This window comes from Camelus ferus, chromosome 18 (genome assembly GCF_009834535.1).
Source record: "Camelus ferus isolate YT-003-E chromosome 18, BCGSAC_Cfer_1.0, whole genome shotgun sequence".
In the NCBI taxonomy this organism is placed as follows: domain Eukaryota; kingdom Metazoa; phylum Chordata; class Mammalia; order Artiodactyla; family Camelidae; genus Camelus; species Camelus ferus.
This window is the reverse complement of record NC_045713.1, coordinates 32,277,701-32,299,037: the sequence shown is the minus strand read 5'-3', so window position 1 is coordinate 32,299,037 and position 21,337 is coordinate 32,277,701. Positions and strand designations below refer to the sequence as shown.

The following is a 21,337-nucleotide window of genomic DNA, read 5'->3' as shown; positions in this document are numbered from 1 at the left end:
AATAAATTTTAGAAAGAAAATAATTTTCTATAACATATGTATGAGTCATTCTTTGTTTAAATGACTGTAAATATTTATCGTATGTGGTAAATATCCTATATATTAATTTATTCAACACATATTAACTGAGTGCATGCTGTGTTCCAAACATTGATGATATGAGAGTGAGAAAGATCAATTCTCTTCCCTCATAGAGCTTGCATTCTTTTCCTTTAGTATATTTTATTTATACACTAAATAAAGTATTTGTAATTCATTATTTCACATACTGTTTAAACTGACCTTATAATTTCCTTCTTATTTGCAGCCCGTTTGGCTGCTTCTGCTGGAAGCCTCATATATTTTGCCAGTTTCTTCCCATTTAATTCCGTTGCTCAAAACTTTGGAGAAATAACCCTCACCAGGAAGGTGGCTTCATGTCTCAGCTCAAATGTTGCATTGGCCCTGGGGATTAAACTTCTGGTCACGCTGGAAATAAAGCGTAAGAGTTTGCCTTGCAAATTTGCCCTTGCTATTTGATTTCTAAAAAGGTGGAAAGAGGCATTGTGGGTGGGACAGTGGGTGAGGAGGTAAGAAAATGTTACGAAAATTATTTATCCTCAGATTTAAATGTAAATTAAATTTAAATAAAGAGAATTGTACTATAAAGATAATCGGAAGTGTGGAAAAGGGAAAGTTCCCTTTCTCTCTACAGTAAACCCACCAGTTACACTGTCAAAGAAAAAAATTATTTGAACTTTCTATTCTATAACTTGCTTTATTCACCTAATAATATCTATTAGACTTCTTCCCACATAGAGATATGCTCCTGCCTTTTACAAGGTTGTTTAATATTCTATTGCAAAGGAGTACTATAATTAATTAATTAGTTCTCTATCGTTGTACATTTAAGAGATTTCCAGTTTTTTGCTGTTACCCACAAGAGTATGCATATATTTACTTATATGGTATGTATACTAATGTAAATAAATTCCTAGATATAAAAATGGTATCTGATAAGATATTCATAGCTTAATTTTGATTGCTATTATGGTAACCTTCAAAAAGTGTAGATTAGCTTATTGTGCCACGAACAACACATGCGTTTTTCTACATCCTTCCCAATAATATATTATACTACTCTCATGTAAAAAGCAAATATAGCTTCTTTATTTCCTGAAACTAATTTTCCTCCAAACTCTATACTACTGGGCTGAATAAAATTAATGTAAATCTAATCCAGTGATTTATTCAGGTTCTTCTGAATGAGTCAATCTTTGAGACATCTTTCCTTCTTGGACTCTTCAAGATGATATGGAGAGGGATGGAAATTAATGAGCTCTCTTATGATGGGGAGAAATGGGGACTGCAAATCTATGTGGCATCCTCTGGATCTTTTACCTCTATAGTAGAGTACCTGGACCTGAGCTGCTTTATGGACCCTTACACACTGAAGTGTCACTGTTTACATATGGCCCATATTGGACAATATACCAGTACCGCATCTGTTAGAAACATGGTCCTGGCTGTCTTTTCTAGCCTTAAAGTCCTCACCTATTCTCTGCCTTCCTCTGGCCCTCTTTGAAACCCTTTGGCCTTCACAAACACTTGCAAAGTTATGCAAGCTCTGAATGACTTTTAAGATACGAGGAGCCAGTAGCATCACTTCAGGCCCATTTATCTAGTTGTCTCTGCCTCACTCTGCCATACAAATGCTACCATCCTAGAGTGTTGGATATTTCTACACAATCCCCTCTGAAGGTTTCTGCAGGATTTTCCCTGAAATAGAAAAACCTAGGATTTTACCTGTCTTTGCAACCTAATTTTCATTCTTTTCTTACGTAGGAGTGAGGGAGGGGGCTGCCTTTCCTATTTGTCTTTCTAGGAGGAACATCCTTTCCAAAATGACGTTTACATTATGGGCTTCATGGGTCACAGAATGCCACACACAGTATAAGATAAGTATAAATGGGCCATAAATTGGGCAGTATTTCAGATTTTTATATCCTTTACACTATCAAATTATTTCACCTTTTCTGCTGAGTGAAAAAATAGCATCTAACTGTATTTTAATCTGGGGGGAGAAGAGGAATTCTATCTTGTTACATAAAAAGATTTGAATCCTTTAAGTGTTATAGATAGTGTAAATAACTATCCTTAGGCTGTGACTCATTTAACTTGTGTTCACGGTATCTTTTTTTCCAATATTTTTAATTTAATGTAATCAAATATGTCTTTTAGTTTAGCCTTTCCTTTAGTTTGTATACTTGAGTTTTCTTTAAGGAATCCTTCCATACCCAGAGTCTTAAAGATAATAATTCTGTATTTTCTTTTACATTTTATATTCCCATACTTTTACATATTTACATGTGGATTTTCAATAAGCATAGAGTTGACGTATCTATTTGTTATTAGGTAAGAACCTAATTTTATTCATTTTTCACATGAAAATCAAACTATTGCAGCCATGTATTGGGAGTTTGTTGTTCTGTACTGCTTTCTCATTCCACCTTTGTTTTATATCATGTCTCCATTTGTGCATGGATCTTCTTCGGTACTCTGTTTCAGGCTGTTGATCTTTTTTCAGTCTGTTTTGTGTCGATACCAAATGGTTTTGCTCGCTATAGCTTTATAATAAGTCTTAATGTCAGTTACCCTTGTCCCCATACCTTCAGTTATTCTTTTCACTTTGCTTTCCATTTGTACGTTAAGGTCACTTTGTCAAATTCTATGAAAACTCTTGTTGGGATTTATTGGGGATTTCATTGCATTTATTGGTTAATGAAGAGGGTTTAAGATACTTAATTTTCTCATCTGTGAACAAAAATCTACTCCCAATGAATAGCCAGTCACACATGTGATTTCTTTATGGATACTTTGATCATTCTAACTTTATACACAAAACATTGAAAAATTAACTAGACTTTATCTAGATGTGGGATTTCCATTGGCTTAATCTGCAACAGAATGTACACCTTTAGTTTTCTGAGTTATTTTTATCAGGGTATTTCATTTTATTATTCAATTTTTTTTTATATTACTTATTTTGTTTTTCAGTAACTCTTATTTTGAATGGAAGAATTTCTCAAGTTACGGTAGAATTCCTGAATTTTGTGTTCTACATTCTCTTTTTGTATGGTTTCTAATTTGCTATTCGTTGCCTCTCAAAATGACTTTCATTTTGATAATCATCTTTAATTCTACCACTTTTTTCTCAGACTGTTACCTTTTCAAAGACACAGTGCTCATGAATATTCTTCTCATAGTGCTGATCTGTAGGAGAGTGAGGGCTAAAATTGAAGAAAGGATGGGTTTCATGGGCCATTGTTGTCTTCATGTCTTTCCTCTTTGAATTAGGAGTTCACTGGATGCCCTAATGCTTTTTCAGTTCTGCTACACTCTGTCCAGAAATTGAGAAAGTAGAAGAACAAAGGATTACGTGTCTTCTTTTGGTGAAAATTTTTCCCATTTCTATCAGTACTGTGTGCAAAATTTATTTTTCTCTTCTGCTTGGTAGTCACCATCCTTCTCTACTGCTGTTAAATAGTTTTCCAAATGTATATATCCTAATGGTTATTTCAGTAGGAATTTAGCATGAGGGGGAAAGGTAGACAGATAGCTTCTAATAGGTCTGGATTTTTCTTAGCTCTTTTGTTACTGTTTATTTTTGTTTCAGCCATTGACCTTGTCTCAGTCATCCCTATTTATGTTGGTAGGTTTTGAAGGGAGGAGGGAGGATATCAATGTTATTATATATTCCATCACTTTCTTGGATGACCTAAGGGTCTAAACATACAGATAATTCACAGTGGCAATTTAGGGTATCAACTTCTTTCTTTGCTGTTTCAGTCACAGAGCTGTCATCTATGGTATATATCTTCTTTCTATTTCAGGAATTGGTGTTAAGTGGAATAACCTTTGGACACCAGCCAGCCTTGACGATAATCTCGTCCTTGGCCATATGTCGGGAATGCTTTTACTTGATGCCTTCTTGTATGGCCTTGCGACCTGGTATATAGAAAACGTCTTTCCAGGGAAGTATGGCGTGCCCAAGCCATGGTACTTTTTTCTTATGGTGAGTTCTAATGCTGCTGTTATTACGAAAGACCATAGTCCTTATGAGCCTATTTCATGATGTTTATAATCAAATCAAAAGGGCATGTGAAGAATCATTTTCATTTGCATACCATCCATATGAAATGTTATAGCCATTTCTTAATAACCCTTAAAAGCCTTCCACAGATGCAGGTGCACAACATCTATGGATAACACAGTGAAACACCATACATTGAAAATTGTAATATACCCCTTCTTCAGCCAAGTGGTACATAGTGGATTAAATCGGAGAATAAAGAAACTTCTGCAAAATGTGCTCCCAGTTAAATGTGATGTTTTCTTAGATCCTGGTGAGTAGAGGATCAGGTATTTCCCATATCAGTTTTCTCACTGCCTGCTTCCTTGCGATGGTTAGAGCTTCTGCATCATGCCCTTCATGTTTCCTTAACATTACTGGATAATACTGGTACAAAGAAGGTGTTCTGACCAAGTGTGATGAAATGCACTGGCTGTGATCTCATTTTTGAATAATTCCATTTTGTCCCTACTTCTTGAATACTAGCATTTTAAAGAGTTTTTACTTCTAAACCTTGGAGATTCAAATCATGCATAATTGTGCTGCAAACATAACCCTGAAACTATGCAACAGCTTTCTCTCTCTCAGAAAGTAAAGCAAGCCGAAGTGTTTTTAATTCTTAAAGTGCCTCATTTTTTTTCACATTTAAATTTTCAATTCATATGAAATTCATATAACTTACAACTAACCATTTTAAAGTAAGCAAACTGGTGGCATTTTGTACATTTATAATATACTTGCATGTATCTAGTTTCAAAATATTTTAATCACTCAAAAAGAAAATTCTGTACCCTTTAAGAAGTCACATCCCATTTACCCCATCCGAAAGCCCCTAGCATCCACTAATCACCTTTCTTTTTCTATGCATTTACCTAGTCTGGATGTTTCATATAAAGGGAATCACACAATATGTAATCATTTGTGTCTGGCTTCTTTCATTTACCATAATGTTTTTTACGTTTATCCATGTTATAATACGTATCAGTACTTCATTCTGTTTGATTGCTGAATAATATTCCAGTGTATGTATGAAGACCAATTCCTTTATCTGTTAATCCATAGTTGGACATATAGGACATCTTTGAGCTATTGAGTAGTGTTGCTGTTAATATTTGTATACAAGTGGTTCTTTGAACACCAGTTTCAGTTTTGGGCAGACTGTATATCTAGGAGTGGAATTTGTGACCATACCTCAGATTGGCAATTCTATGTTTAATGTTTTCAGGAACCATCAAACATTCTTTTCTTTTATTGTACCTCTTTATATATAAGGTGGTATCTTGATGTTTTGATTTGCATTTCCCTAATGAATAATCATGTTAGTATCTCTTCATGTACTTGTTGGCCATTTGTATATATTAGTTAGAGAAATGTCTATTCAAGTCCTGTGCCCATTTTAAAATCAGGTTGTTTTGTCTTTTTTTATATTCTGGACACTAGACCCTTATCAGAATATGATTTGCAAATATTTTCTTCCATTCTGTGGGTTGTCTTCTCACTTTCTTGATAGTGTCCTTCATGCACCAAAGTTTCAATTTTGATTGAATCCAGTTTATCAATTTTTCTTTTATTGCTTGTGAATTTGGTGTCATATCTAAGTAACCATTGTCAGATATAAGGTCATGAATATTTACCCCTATGTTTTTTTCTAAGAATTTTTTTGGGTTTATCTCTTATATTTACATCATTCATCAAATTTGATTTAATTTTTATACAGTGTGAGGTAGGGATCCAGCTTCAGTCTTCAACAGGTGGATATCCTGTTGTCCCAGCAACATTCTCTGAAAAGACTATTCTTTCTGCATTGAATGGTCTTAGCACATTTGATATAAATCAGTTGGGCATAGATGTATGGGTTTATTTCTGGACCCTTAATTTTATTCCATTGGCCTATATGTCTATCCTTATACCAATACCACACTGATTTGATTCTTGTAGTTTTATGGTAAAGTTTGAAATCTGAAAGTCTCAGTATTCCAACTTTGTTCTTTTTCAAGATTGTTTTGGCTATCAGGGGCCTCTTGCAGTTCCATATGAACTTGAGGATCAGCTTTTTTATTTCTGCAGATATGCCCATTTAAATTTGTATAGAGATTACATTGAATCTGTTGATTTTTGAACTAGCATTGCCACATTAAAAATATTGTTTTCAAGTCCATAAATTTTCTGTTTATAGAAGTCTTACTTAAATTATTTCAGCAAAGTTTTATAGTTTTCAGTGTGCAAGTCTTTTACCTTTTTGGTTAACTTCTCAAGTATATTAATCTTTTGGATGCCATTGTAAATGGAATTGTTAATTTTCTTTTTGAATTGTCTGTTGCAGGGGCATGAAAACACAACTGATTTTTGCATGTTGTTCCTGTATCTTGCATCTTTGCCGAATTTGTTCATTATCTCTTCTATTATGTGGGGGAGGGCATTCTTTGGGCTTTTCTTAATAAGTAGGATCTTGTCATCTTCAAACATAGATAGTTTTACTTCTTGCTTTCCAATTTGGATGCCTTTTATTTCTTTTTCCTACCTTATTGTTCTGGCTGAAACTCCCAGTACAGTAATGAGTAGCAAGGGTGAAAGCAGGCATCCTTGTCTTATTCCTGATATTAGAGGAAAAGCCTTCAGTATTTCACCATTGAGTATGATGTTAGCTGTGGGTTTCTTCATGAATGCCGCTTATCATTTTGATAAAGTTCTCTTCTTTACCTTTAACACACTTTGTCAGATGCTTTATTTGCATCAGTTGAGGTGATCATGTGTGTTATTTTCCATAGTTCTATTAATGTGATGTTTTACAGTGCTTGACTTTCATATGTTGAACCACTCCTCCATTCCTGGGGTAAATCATACTTTATCATAGTCTATAATGCTTTTGATATGCTATTGGATTCAGTTTACTGGTATTTTATTGAAGATTTTTATATTTATATTCATAAGAGATACTGGTCTGTAGTTTTTTTGTGATCTCTTTGACTTTGGTGTCAGGGTAATGCTGAGATCATCAAATGAATTAGGAAATGTTACCTCCTCTTGTACTTTTTGGAAGACTCGTAGAAGCTTTGTTGTTAATTCTTACTTATTTAAATATTTGGTGGAATTCAAACAGTGAGGTCTTCTGGTTCTGGACTTTCCTTTGTAGGGCAGTTTTCATCACTGACTCAGTTGCCTTACTTGTTATCAGTCTGTTCAGATGGAGTGCTTCATTTCTTATGCTCATTTTGGTAATTACCTTTTGGCTTTCTTTGTAGCGCTCATACTGGTTTGGCCAACCAAGAATCAAAAGAAAAAAAAGAAAAGTGAAAGATGGTGAAGTAACTCAAAACAAGTATTTTGAGCCTGAACCTACCAGTTTGGTGGCAGGTATCCAGATCAAGAATTTGTACAAGGTATTGTTTCAAAGGTCTCTTTTTCCTATGAGGATTGAAAGCCATAAAAGGGCATTAGAATTGTTTGCAACTAGACATTCCAAGAAAACAAATGAGATGCTTAATAAGGGATCATAATTAATAAAGTCCTAATTTGAAGCACTCATAGAATATATTAATAGCTTTACAAATATGATCTTATTTGCTCTATCCACTATACTTTTAATTTCCTCTGATAGGCTTGCAACAAGTGGTATATGAATTTTGTACTTAAACTCTGTGAAGAAAATAAACTTGATGATGCAATAGTAACATCTGGGCGTGTGGTTGGGAAGAATAACACTAAACGTAGTTAAAGGAAAACCTCTCTGAAGGGATGTCCTTTGAACTGAGACCTAAAGAATGAGAAGAGCCAATTGTTTGAAAAAACTAAGAGAAGAACACACGTGTTGGTTAGAAAAATAGCAAGTTTGAAAACCCTGAGGTGAGAAAGACCTTCATGTGCTTTAGGAACAGAAGGAAGACCAGTATATTTGGAGGCCAAAAAATGATAGTAAATGGCTTCATTGGGAAGCCACTGATTGGTTCACAGCACTGGAGGAATATATGTTTTTTTTAAAGATCATTTTGGCTACAATGTGGAAAACGGGGCATTGGAAAGTGAAGAGTAGAGAAGGTTAAATGCAGGAAGAGGAAGGCAAAAGGGTACTTTCTTTAAGAAATGATAATTAGACCAAGGTGGTGGCAGTATACATGAAGAGAAATGGATGAATCCAAGATATTTTCAACAGAACTGAGAATATTGGGAAATTGGGGACATTGAAGGAAAAGGAGGAAACTGGAATGGTTCTTAGATGACAAACTAGAGCAACTAATACAAACTCTTTCTGTTCTTGCCAAGTTTTACTAGATTTTCTTAAATAAATGAGTTTTCTCTTGCTATATTCTCAGATCGGTTTCTGAAGACTTTGAAGTGGTTGTTTTTTTGTTTTGTTTTGTTTTTCAATTTTGACCAGATTTTCTTGTTTCACTGGGGATTGGGTCTGTGGAGCTCTTCATACTTATTTCCCAGAAATGGAACTCTCTATTAACTATTTTAATGGATTCAGTTTCTTAAATTTTGTTTAGAATGTTTTTTTATTTAGATTTATAATGGGTATTGGTCTATGTTCATTTCCTGTAAGATGTTCCTCTAGTTTTGATACCTGGATAATGCTAGCCTCGTAGAGTGAGCTGGGAAGTATTTCCCCCTTCTCACTTTTCTAGAAGAGTTTTTGTACAACTTGTATTCATTTAGTTTCCAATTATTTGGGGGGATTTTCCGTAGATATTTTTGTTATTAATTTCTAATTCAATTCTGCTTATGGTCAAAGGAAGACACTGTATGACTTGAATTCTTTTAACTTTATTAATTCTGATTTTATGGCTCAGACTATCACCTGCCTACATGTGTTATAAATATTTTAAATTAATATATAATCTGCTCCTGTTTAGTGGAGTGATAAAAAATGTCAGTTAAGTCAAGTTAGTTATTAGCTCTTCAAATATTCTATGTCTTCACTGATTCTACATATTCTAATAATTATTGAGAGAAAAGTGTTGAAGTCTTTGAAAATAAATTCCTTTTTCTATTTCTCTTTGTACTTCTGTTACTTGTTACCTCATATATTTTGAACTCTTGTTGTTGGATTCCTAAACATTTAGGAATATTATCTCTTCTTGAAAAGTTGATCTCTTTATGATTACAAAATGACATTCTTTATCCCTGGCAATACTCTTCACTCTTAAACCTACTTTTGCTAATGTTAATATGGCCACACCACTTACCTTTTTGTTGTTCTTGTTGTTGTTGTTATTGGATTATATTTTGTTTAATAACACTAAGACTTACAAGTTATCAGTTTTGTTTCAGTGCAAATTCAAACTTTTTTTTTTCACTTTAAAAGTGTAAAAGGGTCTTCTTAGTTCATTGGCCATAAAAAACAAATAATGGACCATATCTGAATTTACAGATTCCTCCTAGGAATCTCAAGGATATCTGTATGTACTTTTATCAGTCACTAAAATTCTGCCTTAAATCATGGCATCAGTTTTTCTGACCATGGGTGGCAGCTTCTGTGAGCTTCCCTAGCTCTTGCTACAGTTGAGTAAGCCCATAATTACCATACGATATTCTTCATACACAGAATATAGAGAAATCTCCATTTTACTTACCAAATTAAGTTAGATATACATACCACTGAGACTTCACCTTTATTTTGACTAGTATACAAACTCAGTTCACCTACAAGTATTATTCCTTGTTCACAGCATCATCTTTTTACAATGTGAGTTTATGATATGGTATTTCTTCTAAGGATAAAGGATATAAGTGTTTGTCATTTGTTAAGTGATAGCCACAGATACCAAGTTATTCTTTTCTTTATTCCACAGGAATTCGGTGACAAAGTAGCAATAAATAACATGTCATTGAATTTATATGAGGGTCAGATCACTATTTTTCTAGGACAGAATGGTGCAGGAAAAAGCACAACCTTATCTATTCTCACAGGTATGCATTCAGCTCTGTCCAGAGCACAAGTCAGATTCCTTCTAAGACTGTAAACCAATCTACAATTTATAGTGTTGAATATAATGTCATTTCAATCTTGCAGTTATTATTACAGTTTCAGTTATTTAAAAACCAAGATGCTCCAAATGATACAATAAATTCATCTATTTATTCACTTAAAAATTTATATGCCAACCCTTTTATAGGAATTAATAATACAGTGGGGATTTCAACGTTCTTTCACTCAGTTTTATACTCTGGTAGAGATACCCACAAGAAACTTGAAACGTACAACAAAGCATGAGTAAGAAGGGAGATGTAGGATACTATTCACTCAATAGAATGACATCTAACCTGATTTGGGGATGAATAGGGAAGTGACATCAAATGTGAGTCAAATAGGAAGTATAAAGAGCTATGAAGGGAAGGGAAGAAGAATATTACAGGTATAAGCAAAGAATAGGAAACTTAAAGGCATGGCACATCTATATGACTAGACCAAAGAAGGAACTTAAATAATGGTAAAAGATGAAGCCAGATGAGTAATCAAAAAGTCAAATTATAAAAGGTTGGGGAAGCCATGCTGTCAAGTTTAGAATTTATTCTGAAACCAATGACAAGCCACAGAAGAGTATTTTATCAAGGTTTATACTTTAGAAATATTGCATTTACTAGAAAGGAAGAATGGATAAGGAATCTTAGGGACAACTAGAACAATGAATCCAATATTGTGGGTGAGGTTAGTGTAAGTCCTAGAGGGTGGATCAGGGCTCAGCCTAGTAGTTGAGATAAAATAGCCTCTCCTTTGATACAAGTGATTCCAGAACTAAGATAGGAGGGGCAGACACTACTCATATTCTCTGCTGTTTTGTATATTTGAACTGACACTCTCTAAATCTCAGTTAAAACTCTTTTTAAAAGAACAACTATCTAGCTAACATCATAAGGTTATGATTTGAATTTTCATTACCTTCATGATGATATATATATAACATATATAGTTAATGTAATTTACGTAAGTTATCTTGGAACACACTATGTGCTTTTTTCTTTTTGTGGTGAAAACATATATTTATTTAATGAAGTATAATTGACTTAAAATATTATATAGTTTCAGGTGTACAACATAGTGATTCAGTATTTTTATGCATTATGAAATGGTCACCATGGTAAGTCTACTAACCATCTGTCACCATACAATACATTGTAATATTACTGTCTATATTCCTTATGCTGTACATACATACCCATGACTTTATTTTATAACTGGAATTTTGTACCTCTTAATCTCCTTCACCTATTTTCTCCATCCTCCCATTCTTCTCCATTCTGGAAACCATCTGTCCTCTGTAACTGTGAGCCGATTTCTGTTTTCTTATGTTTGTTTGTTTTGTTTTTTAGATTCTACATATAAGTGAAGTCACATGGAATTTGTCTTTCTCTATAGGACTTATTTTCTTTTAATACCCTCTAGGTCCATCCATGTTGTCACAAATGGCAAGATTTCATTCTTTTTATGCCTGAGTAATATTCCTTTATATATTAGATAGATAGATAGATAGATAGATAGATGGATAGATAGATAGATAGATAGATCGATCGATCTCATGTCTACTTTATCCACTCATCTATCAATGAATACTAGGTTACTTTCATATCTTAGCTATTGTAAATAATGCTGCAGTGAACATGGGGATGCATATATTTTTTCACATCAGTGGTTTCATTTTCTTTGGATAAATACTCTAAAGTAGAATTCCTGGATTATATGGTATGAATAGAACTACATATGGGAGTTCTATTTTTAATTTCTTGAGGAACTTCCACACTGTTTTCTATATTCTCACCAGTCATATTCCCACCAGCATATTCCACATTCTTGCCAACACTTGTTATGTCTTCTTTTTATAATAGCCATTCTGACAGGTGTGAAGTGCCATACTTTATATGTTGTTTAAGAAAATACATTATGCACTTTCCCATCTATGTGTGCTCATGCCCTTTCTCTCATTGAAAATGACTGAATCAACTCTCCACATATTGAAATCCTATTCATACAACAAATGCAGCTCAAAAGCAACCATCCAGGGCAAAACGGCAGAGGAGGTAGTGCCAAGTTGCAGTACCGTCACAGACAAAATCGACAAATTAGCACAAAATGTCAGCACCAGTTTTGTCAGAACTCTGGAAACAGGCAAAGACGTACAGCAATGAAGCAATGCTAAATGAAGAAAAGGGCAACAGAGAGACAATAGGAAGTGAGAGTGACATCAGCAATATGGTGGACTTGGAAGCTCCAGGCCCTTGTTCACTGCAGAGACACTGAGTTAACAACAATATACAGACAAAAATACCTTTATGAAAAACTCTAGAAACAATTTTGGAAGCTGCATCACACAAATGAATGCATAGCCATTACCAAAAAGGGTATGAAGGTTGTGGCATTTTCTCACCTAATCCTTCCTCCAGCATGGCGTGGCACAGTGAGGAGGAAACTTCCCAATGCCAGAATTCTTCCTTGGGACAGAAAGAAAAGACTGAAACTTGCATTTAATGTTCTGGCTTGTCTGGGGGCTGCTAAAGGGACTGTTTTCTGTCTTGCTTAATAGAACACTAACAGGAGTGGCAACGAGGTATGAATGCAGGTTGAAATCCACAGAAAAAAAGAGGCAAGCTCTGTAACACTTTAAAGTGCTTTAAAGCTGAGGGAAGTTTGCAATTCTGCAGGCAGGGAGCAACAGAGTATAGAATATGAATACAACAGAAACTGAAACCAAAACCTCCAACTGCTTAAGGAAACTAAGACAGTTGAAAACAGATATATGCTGGGATATATCAACACAGAGACACAACCCTGGAGAAGACATCCCAGAAAAGATTTGAAAGATCCTCAAACCTCTAGCTGAGCTGATTGGTGAAGGACTTCCCGTAAAGGAAGCCAGGCCATAAAAACTGAGAGAGGTGTCAGATCTCAATGTTCAGATCTCAGCAGAACCTCACAAGACATACAAAGAAACAAGGAAATATGTCCCAATCAAAGGAACAAAACAAACTCCAGCACTTAACTCTTAAGAGAGGCAGATTTCTGAATTACTCAACAAAAACTCATTTTAAAGATGCTCAATGATCTAGAATAGAATGCAGACAATGAAATTAAATGCAGAAAATGAAACATTAATAAAATCAAAATACTAACAGAGATAGAAATTATTTTTTAAAAACCCAGACAAACTCTGGGTATAAAAAATAACTAAACTGAAAATTCATTAGAGAATTTCAACAGCAGACTTGATCAGGCAGAAGAGTACATCCATGAACTTGAAGACAAGTCATTTAAAATTAGCAAGTCAGAGGAGTAACGAAGCAAAGAGAATGAAGAAAAGAGTCTAGATGACTTATAAATATCATCAAGTGGGCAACTGTATTCATTATGGGAGTCCCAGAAAAATAAGAGGAAGTAGTAATATTTTTTTTAAAGAAATAATGGCTGAAATAGAAGTGAAATAGAATCTGTAATTTAGAAACCTCCCTGCAAACAAAAGTCCAGCACCAGATGGCTTCACTGGGGAAATCTACCAAACATACAAATAAGAATTCATACCAATCTTTATTAAACTCTTCCATAAGATTGATGAGGTAGGAAACACTCCAAAACTCATTCTATGAAGCCACCATCACCCTGATACTAAAACCAAAGACACTACCAAAATAGAAAATTACAGGCCAATATCATTGATCAACATATATGTGAAAATCCTCAACCAAATATTAGCAAACAGAATCCAGCAATATATAAAAAAGATCATACACTTTGATCAAGTTGGTCTCATCCTAGGGACACAAGGAGGTTTCAACATACGAATCAATCAATGTAATACACCACATCAACAAAAGAAAGGACAAAAATCACATGATCATTTCAATAGATGCAGAAAAAGCATTTGATAAAATTCAACACACATTTATTATATATATAAAAAAAAAAACTAACCAAAGTGGGTATAGAGGAAACACATCTCAGCATAATCAAAGCTATTTATGACAAACCCACAGCCAACATAATACACAATGGTGAAAAGTTGAAACCTTCTCACTAAAATCTGGAACAAGACAAGGTGCCCACTCTCACCACTTCTTTTTTTTTTTTTTAACATTTTTTATTGATTTATAATCATTTTACAATGTTGTGTCAAATTCCAGTGTAGAGCACAATTTTTTAGTTATACATGAACATATATATATTCATTGTCACATTTTTTTCTCTGTGAGCTACCATAAGATCTTGTGTATATTTCCCTGTGCTATACAGTATAATCTTGTTCATCTATTCTACAGTTTTGAAATCCCAGTCTATCTCTTCCCACCCCCCGCCTTCTTGGCAACCACAAGTTTATATTCTATGTCTGTGAGTCTATTTCTGTTTTGTATTTATGCTTTGTTTGTTTTTTGTTTTTGTTTTTGTTTTTTTTAGATTCCACATATGAGCGATCTCATATGGTATTTTTCTTTCTCTTTCTGGCTTACTTCACTTAGCATGACATTCTCCAGGAGCATCCATGTTGCTGCAAATGGCGTTATGTTGTCAGTTTTTATGGCTGAGTAGTATTCCATTGTATAAATATACCACGTCTTCTTTATCCAGTCATCTGTTGATGGACATTTAGGCTGTTTCCATGTCTTGGCTATTGTAAATAATGCTGCTATGAACATTGGTCACCACTTCTATTCAACATAGTATTGGAAGTCTTAGCCATAGCAGTCAGAAAAGAAAAAGAAATGAAGGGGATCCAAATTGGAAGAGAAGAGGTAAAATTGGCACTATATGTGGATGACATGATACTATATATAGAAAACCCTAAAGGCTCTACACAAAAACTGCTAGAGCTGATAAAAGAATTGGGCAAGGTAGCAGGATACAAGATTAACATACAGAAATCAGTTGCATTTCTTTACACTAACAATGAAGTATCAGAAAAGGATAGTAAAGAAACAATCCCTTTTAAAATCCCATTCCAGAAAAATAAAATACTTAGGAATAAAACTGACCAAGGAGGTGAAAGACTTTTACGTGGAGAACAACAAAACATTGATTAGGAAAATTCAGGTGACTTAAAGAAATGGAAAGATATTCCATGTTCTTGGATTAGAAGAAATAGTATTAAAATGGCCATACTACACAAAGCAACTTACAGATTTAGTGTTATCCGTATCAAATTATCCAGGACATTTTTCACAGAACTAGAACTAATAATCCTAAAATTTATAAGAAGTCACAAAGACCCAGAATTTCCAAAGCATTACTTGAAGAAAAAGAATGAAGCTGGAGGAATAACCCTCCCAGACTTCAGACAATACTGCAGAGCTACAGTAATCAAAACACTGTGGTATTGCTGGAAAAACAGACATATGGATCAGTGGAACAGAATAAAGAGCCCAGAATTAAACCTACACATTTATGGTTAATTAATCTTCAACAAAGGAGGCAAGAATATACAATGGAGAAAAGAATCTTTTCAGCAGGTGGTTGTGGGAAATCTTGATTGCTGCATGTAAATCAATGAAATTAGAAAAAATTCCCTCACACCATACACAAAAATAAACTTAAAGACTTAAATATCAGACAAGACAACTATAAACCTTCTAGAAGAAAACACAGGCAAAATATTTCTGACATAAATCTTAGCTATGTTCTAGGGCAGTCTACCCAGGCAGTAGAAATAAAAGCAAAAATAAACAAATTGGACCAAATTAAACTTAGAAGCTTTTGCACAGTAAAAGAAACCTTAAGCAAAACAAAAAGACAGCGGGATGAGAGAAGATATTTGCAAATGATGGGACTGATGGTTAATTTCCAGAATATATAAAGAGCTCATACAACTTAATAAAAAAACACAAACAAGCCAACCCAAAAATGGGCAGAAGACCTAAAGAAGCAATTCTCCAATTAAGACATACAAATGCCCAATAAGCACATGAAAAAATCCTTCATATTGCTATTATCAGAGAAATACAAATCAGAACTACCATGACATAACACCTCACAGCAGTCAGAATGGCCATCATTAAATAGTCCACAAATGATAAATGCTGGAGAGGATGTGGAGAAAAGGAACCCTTCTACATTGTTGGTGGAAATGTAGTTTGATGTAGCCACTGTGGAAAACAGTATGGAGTTTCCTTAGAAAACTAAAAATAGACTTCCCATATGATCCAGTAATCCCATTACTGGGCATATATCTGGATGGAACTCTACTTTGAAAAAGTACATGCATTCCAATGTTCATAGTAGCACTGTTTACAATAGCCAAGACATGGCAACAACCTAAACAACAACAGATGATTGGATAAAGAAGCCATGGTGTATTTCTACAATGGAATACTATTCAGCCTTAAAAAAGAATAAAATAATGTCATTTGCAGCAGCATGGATGGACCTGGAGATTGTCATTCTAAGTGAAGTAAGCCAGAAAGTGAAATAAAAATACCATATGATATCACTTATGTATGGAATCTTAAAAAAAAAAAAGACACTAATGAACTTATTTACAAAACAGAAACAGACTCACAGACGTGGAAAACAAACTTACAGTTACCTGGAAGGGAAGGGTGTGGGAAGGGATCAATTGGGTGTTCAAGATTTGCATATGCAAACAACTATATATAAAATAGTTAAACAAGTTTCTTCTGTATATCACAGGGAGCTATATTTAACATCTTGTATTAACCTATAATGAAACAATATGAAAACAAATACATGTATAACTGAAACATTATGCTGTACACCAGAAATTGACATGTTACATTGTAAATTGACTATACTTCAATTAAAACAAATCATTTAAAGAAGGAAGCCATCAACAAAGTGAAAAGGAACCTACCAAATGAAGGAAGATATTTGCAAATGATGTATTTGACAAGGTTTTAATATGCAAAATATGTAAAGAAACCCTGCAACTCAATAGTGAAAAAAAAATCCATTTTAAGATATGGACAGGATCTGAATAGCAGTTTTCCAAAAAGACATACAGATGACCAATAGGTACATCAAAAGGTGCTCAAATCACTAGTCACCAGGGAAATGCAAACCAAAACCACAATGATTTATCATCTACACTTGTTAGAATGGCTATTATTAAAAAAGATAAGAGAAAAAGACAAGAAATAACAAGTATTAGCAAAGATGTAGACAAAAGGGAACCCTCATGCCCTGTTGGTGGGATTGTAAATTGGTATTGCCAGTATGGCAAATAGTATGGAGGAGTCTCAAAAAAAAAAAAAAAATAGAACTACTATATGATTCAGCCATCCCACTTTGGATATTTATCTGAAGGAAATGAAAACACTCACTCAGAAAGATATATGCACACCCATGTTCATTGTAACATTGTTTACAACAGCCAAGACATAGAGGTAAACTACATGTTCTTCCATGGATGAATGGGTCAGGAAGATGTGGAGCTGATCTTCCTACCAACCTGGGTTGTTCACCTTGGAGTTTTCATATGAATGCAAAATTTCTGTCTTAAAGATTCTTTGGGGCCTCTCTTATTTAGCAGTGTAGCCTTCACCCTAATTCAGTGATTCTCAAAGTCTGGTCCTCTGACCAGCAGCATTTTAAACGTTAACCTGGAAATGTGTTAGAAATGCGAGTTCTCATGGGTAGATGGATGGATAAAGAAGATGTGGTATGTTATACAATGAAATATGATTCAGACATTAAAAAAAGAAAATCTGGCCATTTGTGGCAACATGGACAGAACTTGAGGGCATCACGCTAAGTGAAATAAGTGAGATACAGACAAATACTGCATGGCCTTACTTATATGTGGAATCTAAAAATATATATATAAGTCACTCATAAATACCAAGAACAGATTGGTGGTTGTAAGAGGCCAGGCATGGGGACTGGGCTAAATGGATGAAGAAGGTCGAAAATTACAAGCTTCCAATTATAAAATAAACAAGTCATGGGATTGTAATTACAGCATGGTGACTACAGTTAATAATACTATACTGTAAATTTGAAAGTTGCTAATAGATTAAATCTTAAAAGTTCTCATAAGAAAAAAATGTAACTACGCTATGGTGCAGGATGTTAACTAGATTTATTATCTTGATCATTTCACAATATATACAAATATCAAACCATTATGTTATATGCTTAGAACTAATATATTATTATATGGCAATGATATCTCAATAAAAATATATTTATAAATAGGATAAATGATTCATATGGTTTGAATGGTCTTATATTTTCTTTTTTATATATTGCCAAATAATTCACCACAAACCCTGGACTTACTGTTATTAATATTTAAATTTCTTGAGGGGAAAAGTTAAATATTCCAGACTTTTCTGTTTTTCACAGCATCTGTACAGTACCTATACAGTTCACAAATACAGTAACTGGTAAATACATTGAAACATAGCAAATTATGTAAATGTTTTTATTACCAATATAATCCATACCCATTGTAGAAAATAAATATATATAAGCAAAAAAGAAAGGAAAAAGAAAATTAAGACAGCTAATCCCACATTCCAGGTATAACTCTTGATATTTTCCTGTAAGTATTCTTCTGTGGGAATCAGTGCTAATTCTTTGGAGTAATTCACAGATAGACTGAATCTGAGGTGCTAACTTGCAACATCTTATGTTCTCTCACCAAAATTCAGCTTTTGTCGTATCTCTGGCTTATTTGTAGGTCGTTACCCTCCCACAAGAGGAGAGGTCTATGTTGATGGATATGACATCACAAAGAACATAACTAAGATTCGAGAAAGCTTGGGCTTCTGCCCTCAGCATGACTTGTTGTTTAATGACCTGACACTGTCAGAACACCTTTTTTTCTACTCTGTGGTGAGTCAGATTTTTTTTAATTGTATGGGAAATTTAACTTCTTTCCCTTTTTATACAGATCTATGAAATTTAACTCACTTAATCAACAGCACAATCAGGATACAGAACAGTTTCATAACCCCAAAACACTCCCTCATGCAATTCCTTTGTATTCATCCCTCTCCCCAGGTAACCACTGGTCTGTCCTTTATCACAGCTGTTTTGTCTTGTTGAGAATATCACATAAATGGAGTCATATAGTATGTAATCTTCAGAGATTATCTACTTACACAGAGCATAGTGCCTTTGAGATCCATCTGTGCTGTTGCATGATCACCAGTGTGTTTCTTTTCTTTTTTTTATTGATTTATAATCATTTTACAATGTTGTGTCAAATTCCAGTGTTCAGCACAATTTTTCAGTCATACATGGACATATACACATTCATTGTCACATTTTTTTCTCTGTGAACTACCATAACATTTTGTGTATATTTCCCTGTGCTATACAGTATAATCTTGTTTATCTATTCTACAATTTTGAAATCACCAGTGTGTTTCTTTTAATTGCTAAGTAGTATTTCATGTTTGGATGTAACACAGTGTACCAACTGAAGGACACCTGGGTTATTTCCAAGCTTGATGAGTATAAATAAATCTGTTTTGAGTTTCATAAACAAACATAAGTTTTTACTTCTCTCAGAGTAGGATAACTGGATCATAGTATAAGTGTTTATAAGGGATTGCCAAACTGTTTTCCAGAGTGGCAACCCCACCAACAATGTATGAGAGTTCTAAGTGCTCCACATACTTGCCAAAACTTGATATTACTACTTTTTTAAATTCACCACTCTAATAGATGTGTAGTTCTAGGTAATCATGGTTTTAATTTGCATTTTGTGGATAGTTAATGATGTTGATCATCTTTTATGTGCTTATTTGCCATTTTCATAGCCTTTTTGGTGACATATTTGTTCAGACCCTTTGTCCTTTTTTAAAATACAGGTTGTTTGTTTCCTTATTATTGAATTTTTGAGAATTCTTTATATATTCTAGATATGTCCTTTGTTGCATATGTGCTTTGCAAGTATTTTCCCCCAACTGTAGCTTATTTTTTCATTTTCTTGACAAGGTGTTTTGCAGGGCAAAAGTTTTTAAGTATCGAAATTCAGTTTCTATCACGTTTTTCTTAATGTTCTGGTTCTTGCTATCTTTTCTAGAACTCTGTGCCTAACCGCAGGAAATGAAAATTTTATTCTGTATTTTCTTCCAAATTTTTGTAGTTTTATATGTTACACTATGATCTATGATCCATTTTGAGTTAGTCTTTGTATAAAGATGAAAAGTTTAGGTCTCGTTCATTTTTTGCATATAGATTAATTGTTCTAACACCAATTTTTGAAAATGCTGTTTGTTCATCTGTGAGTTGTTTTTGCACATTTGTAAAAGATCAAATGGTCGTATTTCTATGGGCTTATTTCTGAGCTCTCTTTTCTGTTCTATTGATCTATGTGTATATCCCTTTGCAAATACCACACTGTCCTCAGTAGTGTAGCTTTGCATTTGGTCTCAATATAAATAGTGCTGTGTAACCAACTATATTCTTTTCCAAAAAGATTTTAGCTATTACAGCTGCTTGGCCCTTCTTAAAATTTTTTTGTATTATCTTTTGTATGTTTACAAAAGTTCTGCTGTGGTTTTGATCAGTACTGCATTAAATCTACTTATCACTTTGGAGAGAATTAACATTATTACTATGTTGAGATTTCAAGTATCTCTCTGCATTAAATTAGGTCTTTGATTTCTTTTATCACCATTTTTAGTTTTCAGTATACAGATTCAATACTTACTTTACTAGGGGTGTGTGTGCGTGTGTGTTCCATTTCATTATTTGGAGATTTTAATTTTTTAATTTCTAATTCATTTATTGTACACAGAAAAATGACTGATATTTGCATGTTGACCTATTATCTTCTGACCTTGTTAATAAGCTCACTTATTAGGTTTAGGATTTTTTTTTTGTAGTGTCTGTGGTTTTGTACACAATCGTGTCATCAAAGAATAGGGAGAGTTTCTTTTTTGTGTGCCAGTCTGTATTCCTTTTATTTCTTTTTCTTTCCTGTTTCACTGGCTAGGAACAGTATGTTGTTGAATATGATTATTGAAATGGGCATTCTTGACTTGTTCTTGATCTCAGGGGGAAAGCATTCAGTCTTTCATCACCAAGAGGATTTTTGTGTATACCCTTTATCACATTTGAGAACGTTGTTTCTGTTTTCAGTTTGCTGAGAGTTTTTATTATGAGTGAATATTGCGTTTGACCAAAGGCTTTTCCTGTATCTATTAATGACTGTGTGGTTTTTCTTCTTTAGACTGTTAATGTGGTGGATTACACTGATTGATTTCCAAATATTTAAACAGCCTTACCTTCAGAGGATAATCCTCACTTGGTCATGGATTTCTTTAATTCATGTC

At 33.9% G+C, this 21,337-nt stretch overlaps 1 protein-coding gene across 1 annotated transcript in view; it reads left to right on the top strand.

Annotated features, from left to right (window-relative positions):
- LOC106730764 (ATP-binding cassette sub-family A member 3-like) overlaps positions 1 to 21,337 on the top strand; it is a 104,914-nt gene that overhangs the window by 30,352 nt on the left and 53,225 nt on the right. The window contains exons 10-14 of the mRNA XM_032460895.1: positions 308 to 481; positions 3,873 to 4,054; positions 7,354 to 7,491; positions 9,904 to 10,021; positions 18,730 to 18,884. Of these exons, the coding sequence (XP_032316786.1) occupies positions 308 to 481; positions 3,873 to 4,054; positions 7,354 to 7,491; positions 9,904 to 10,021; positions 18,730 to 18,884 (767 nt within the window). The remainder of the gene's footprint in view (positions 1 to 307; positions 482 to 3,872; positions 4,055 to 7,353; positions 7,492 to 9,903; positions 10,022 to 18,729; positions 18,885 to 21,337) is intronic.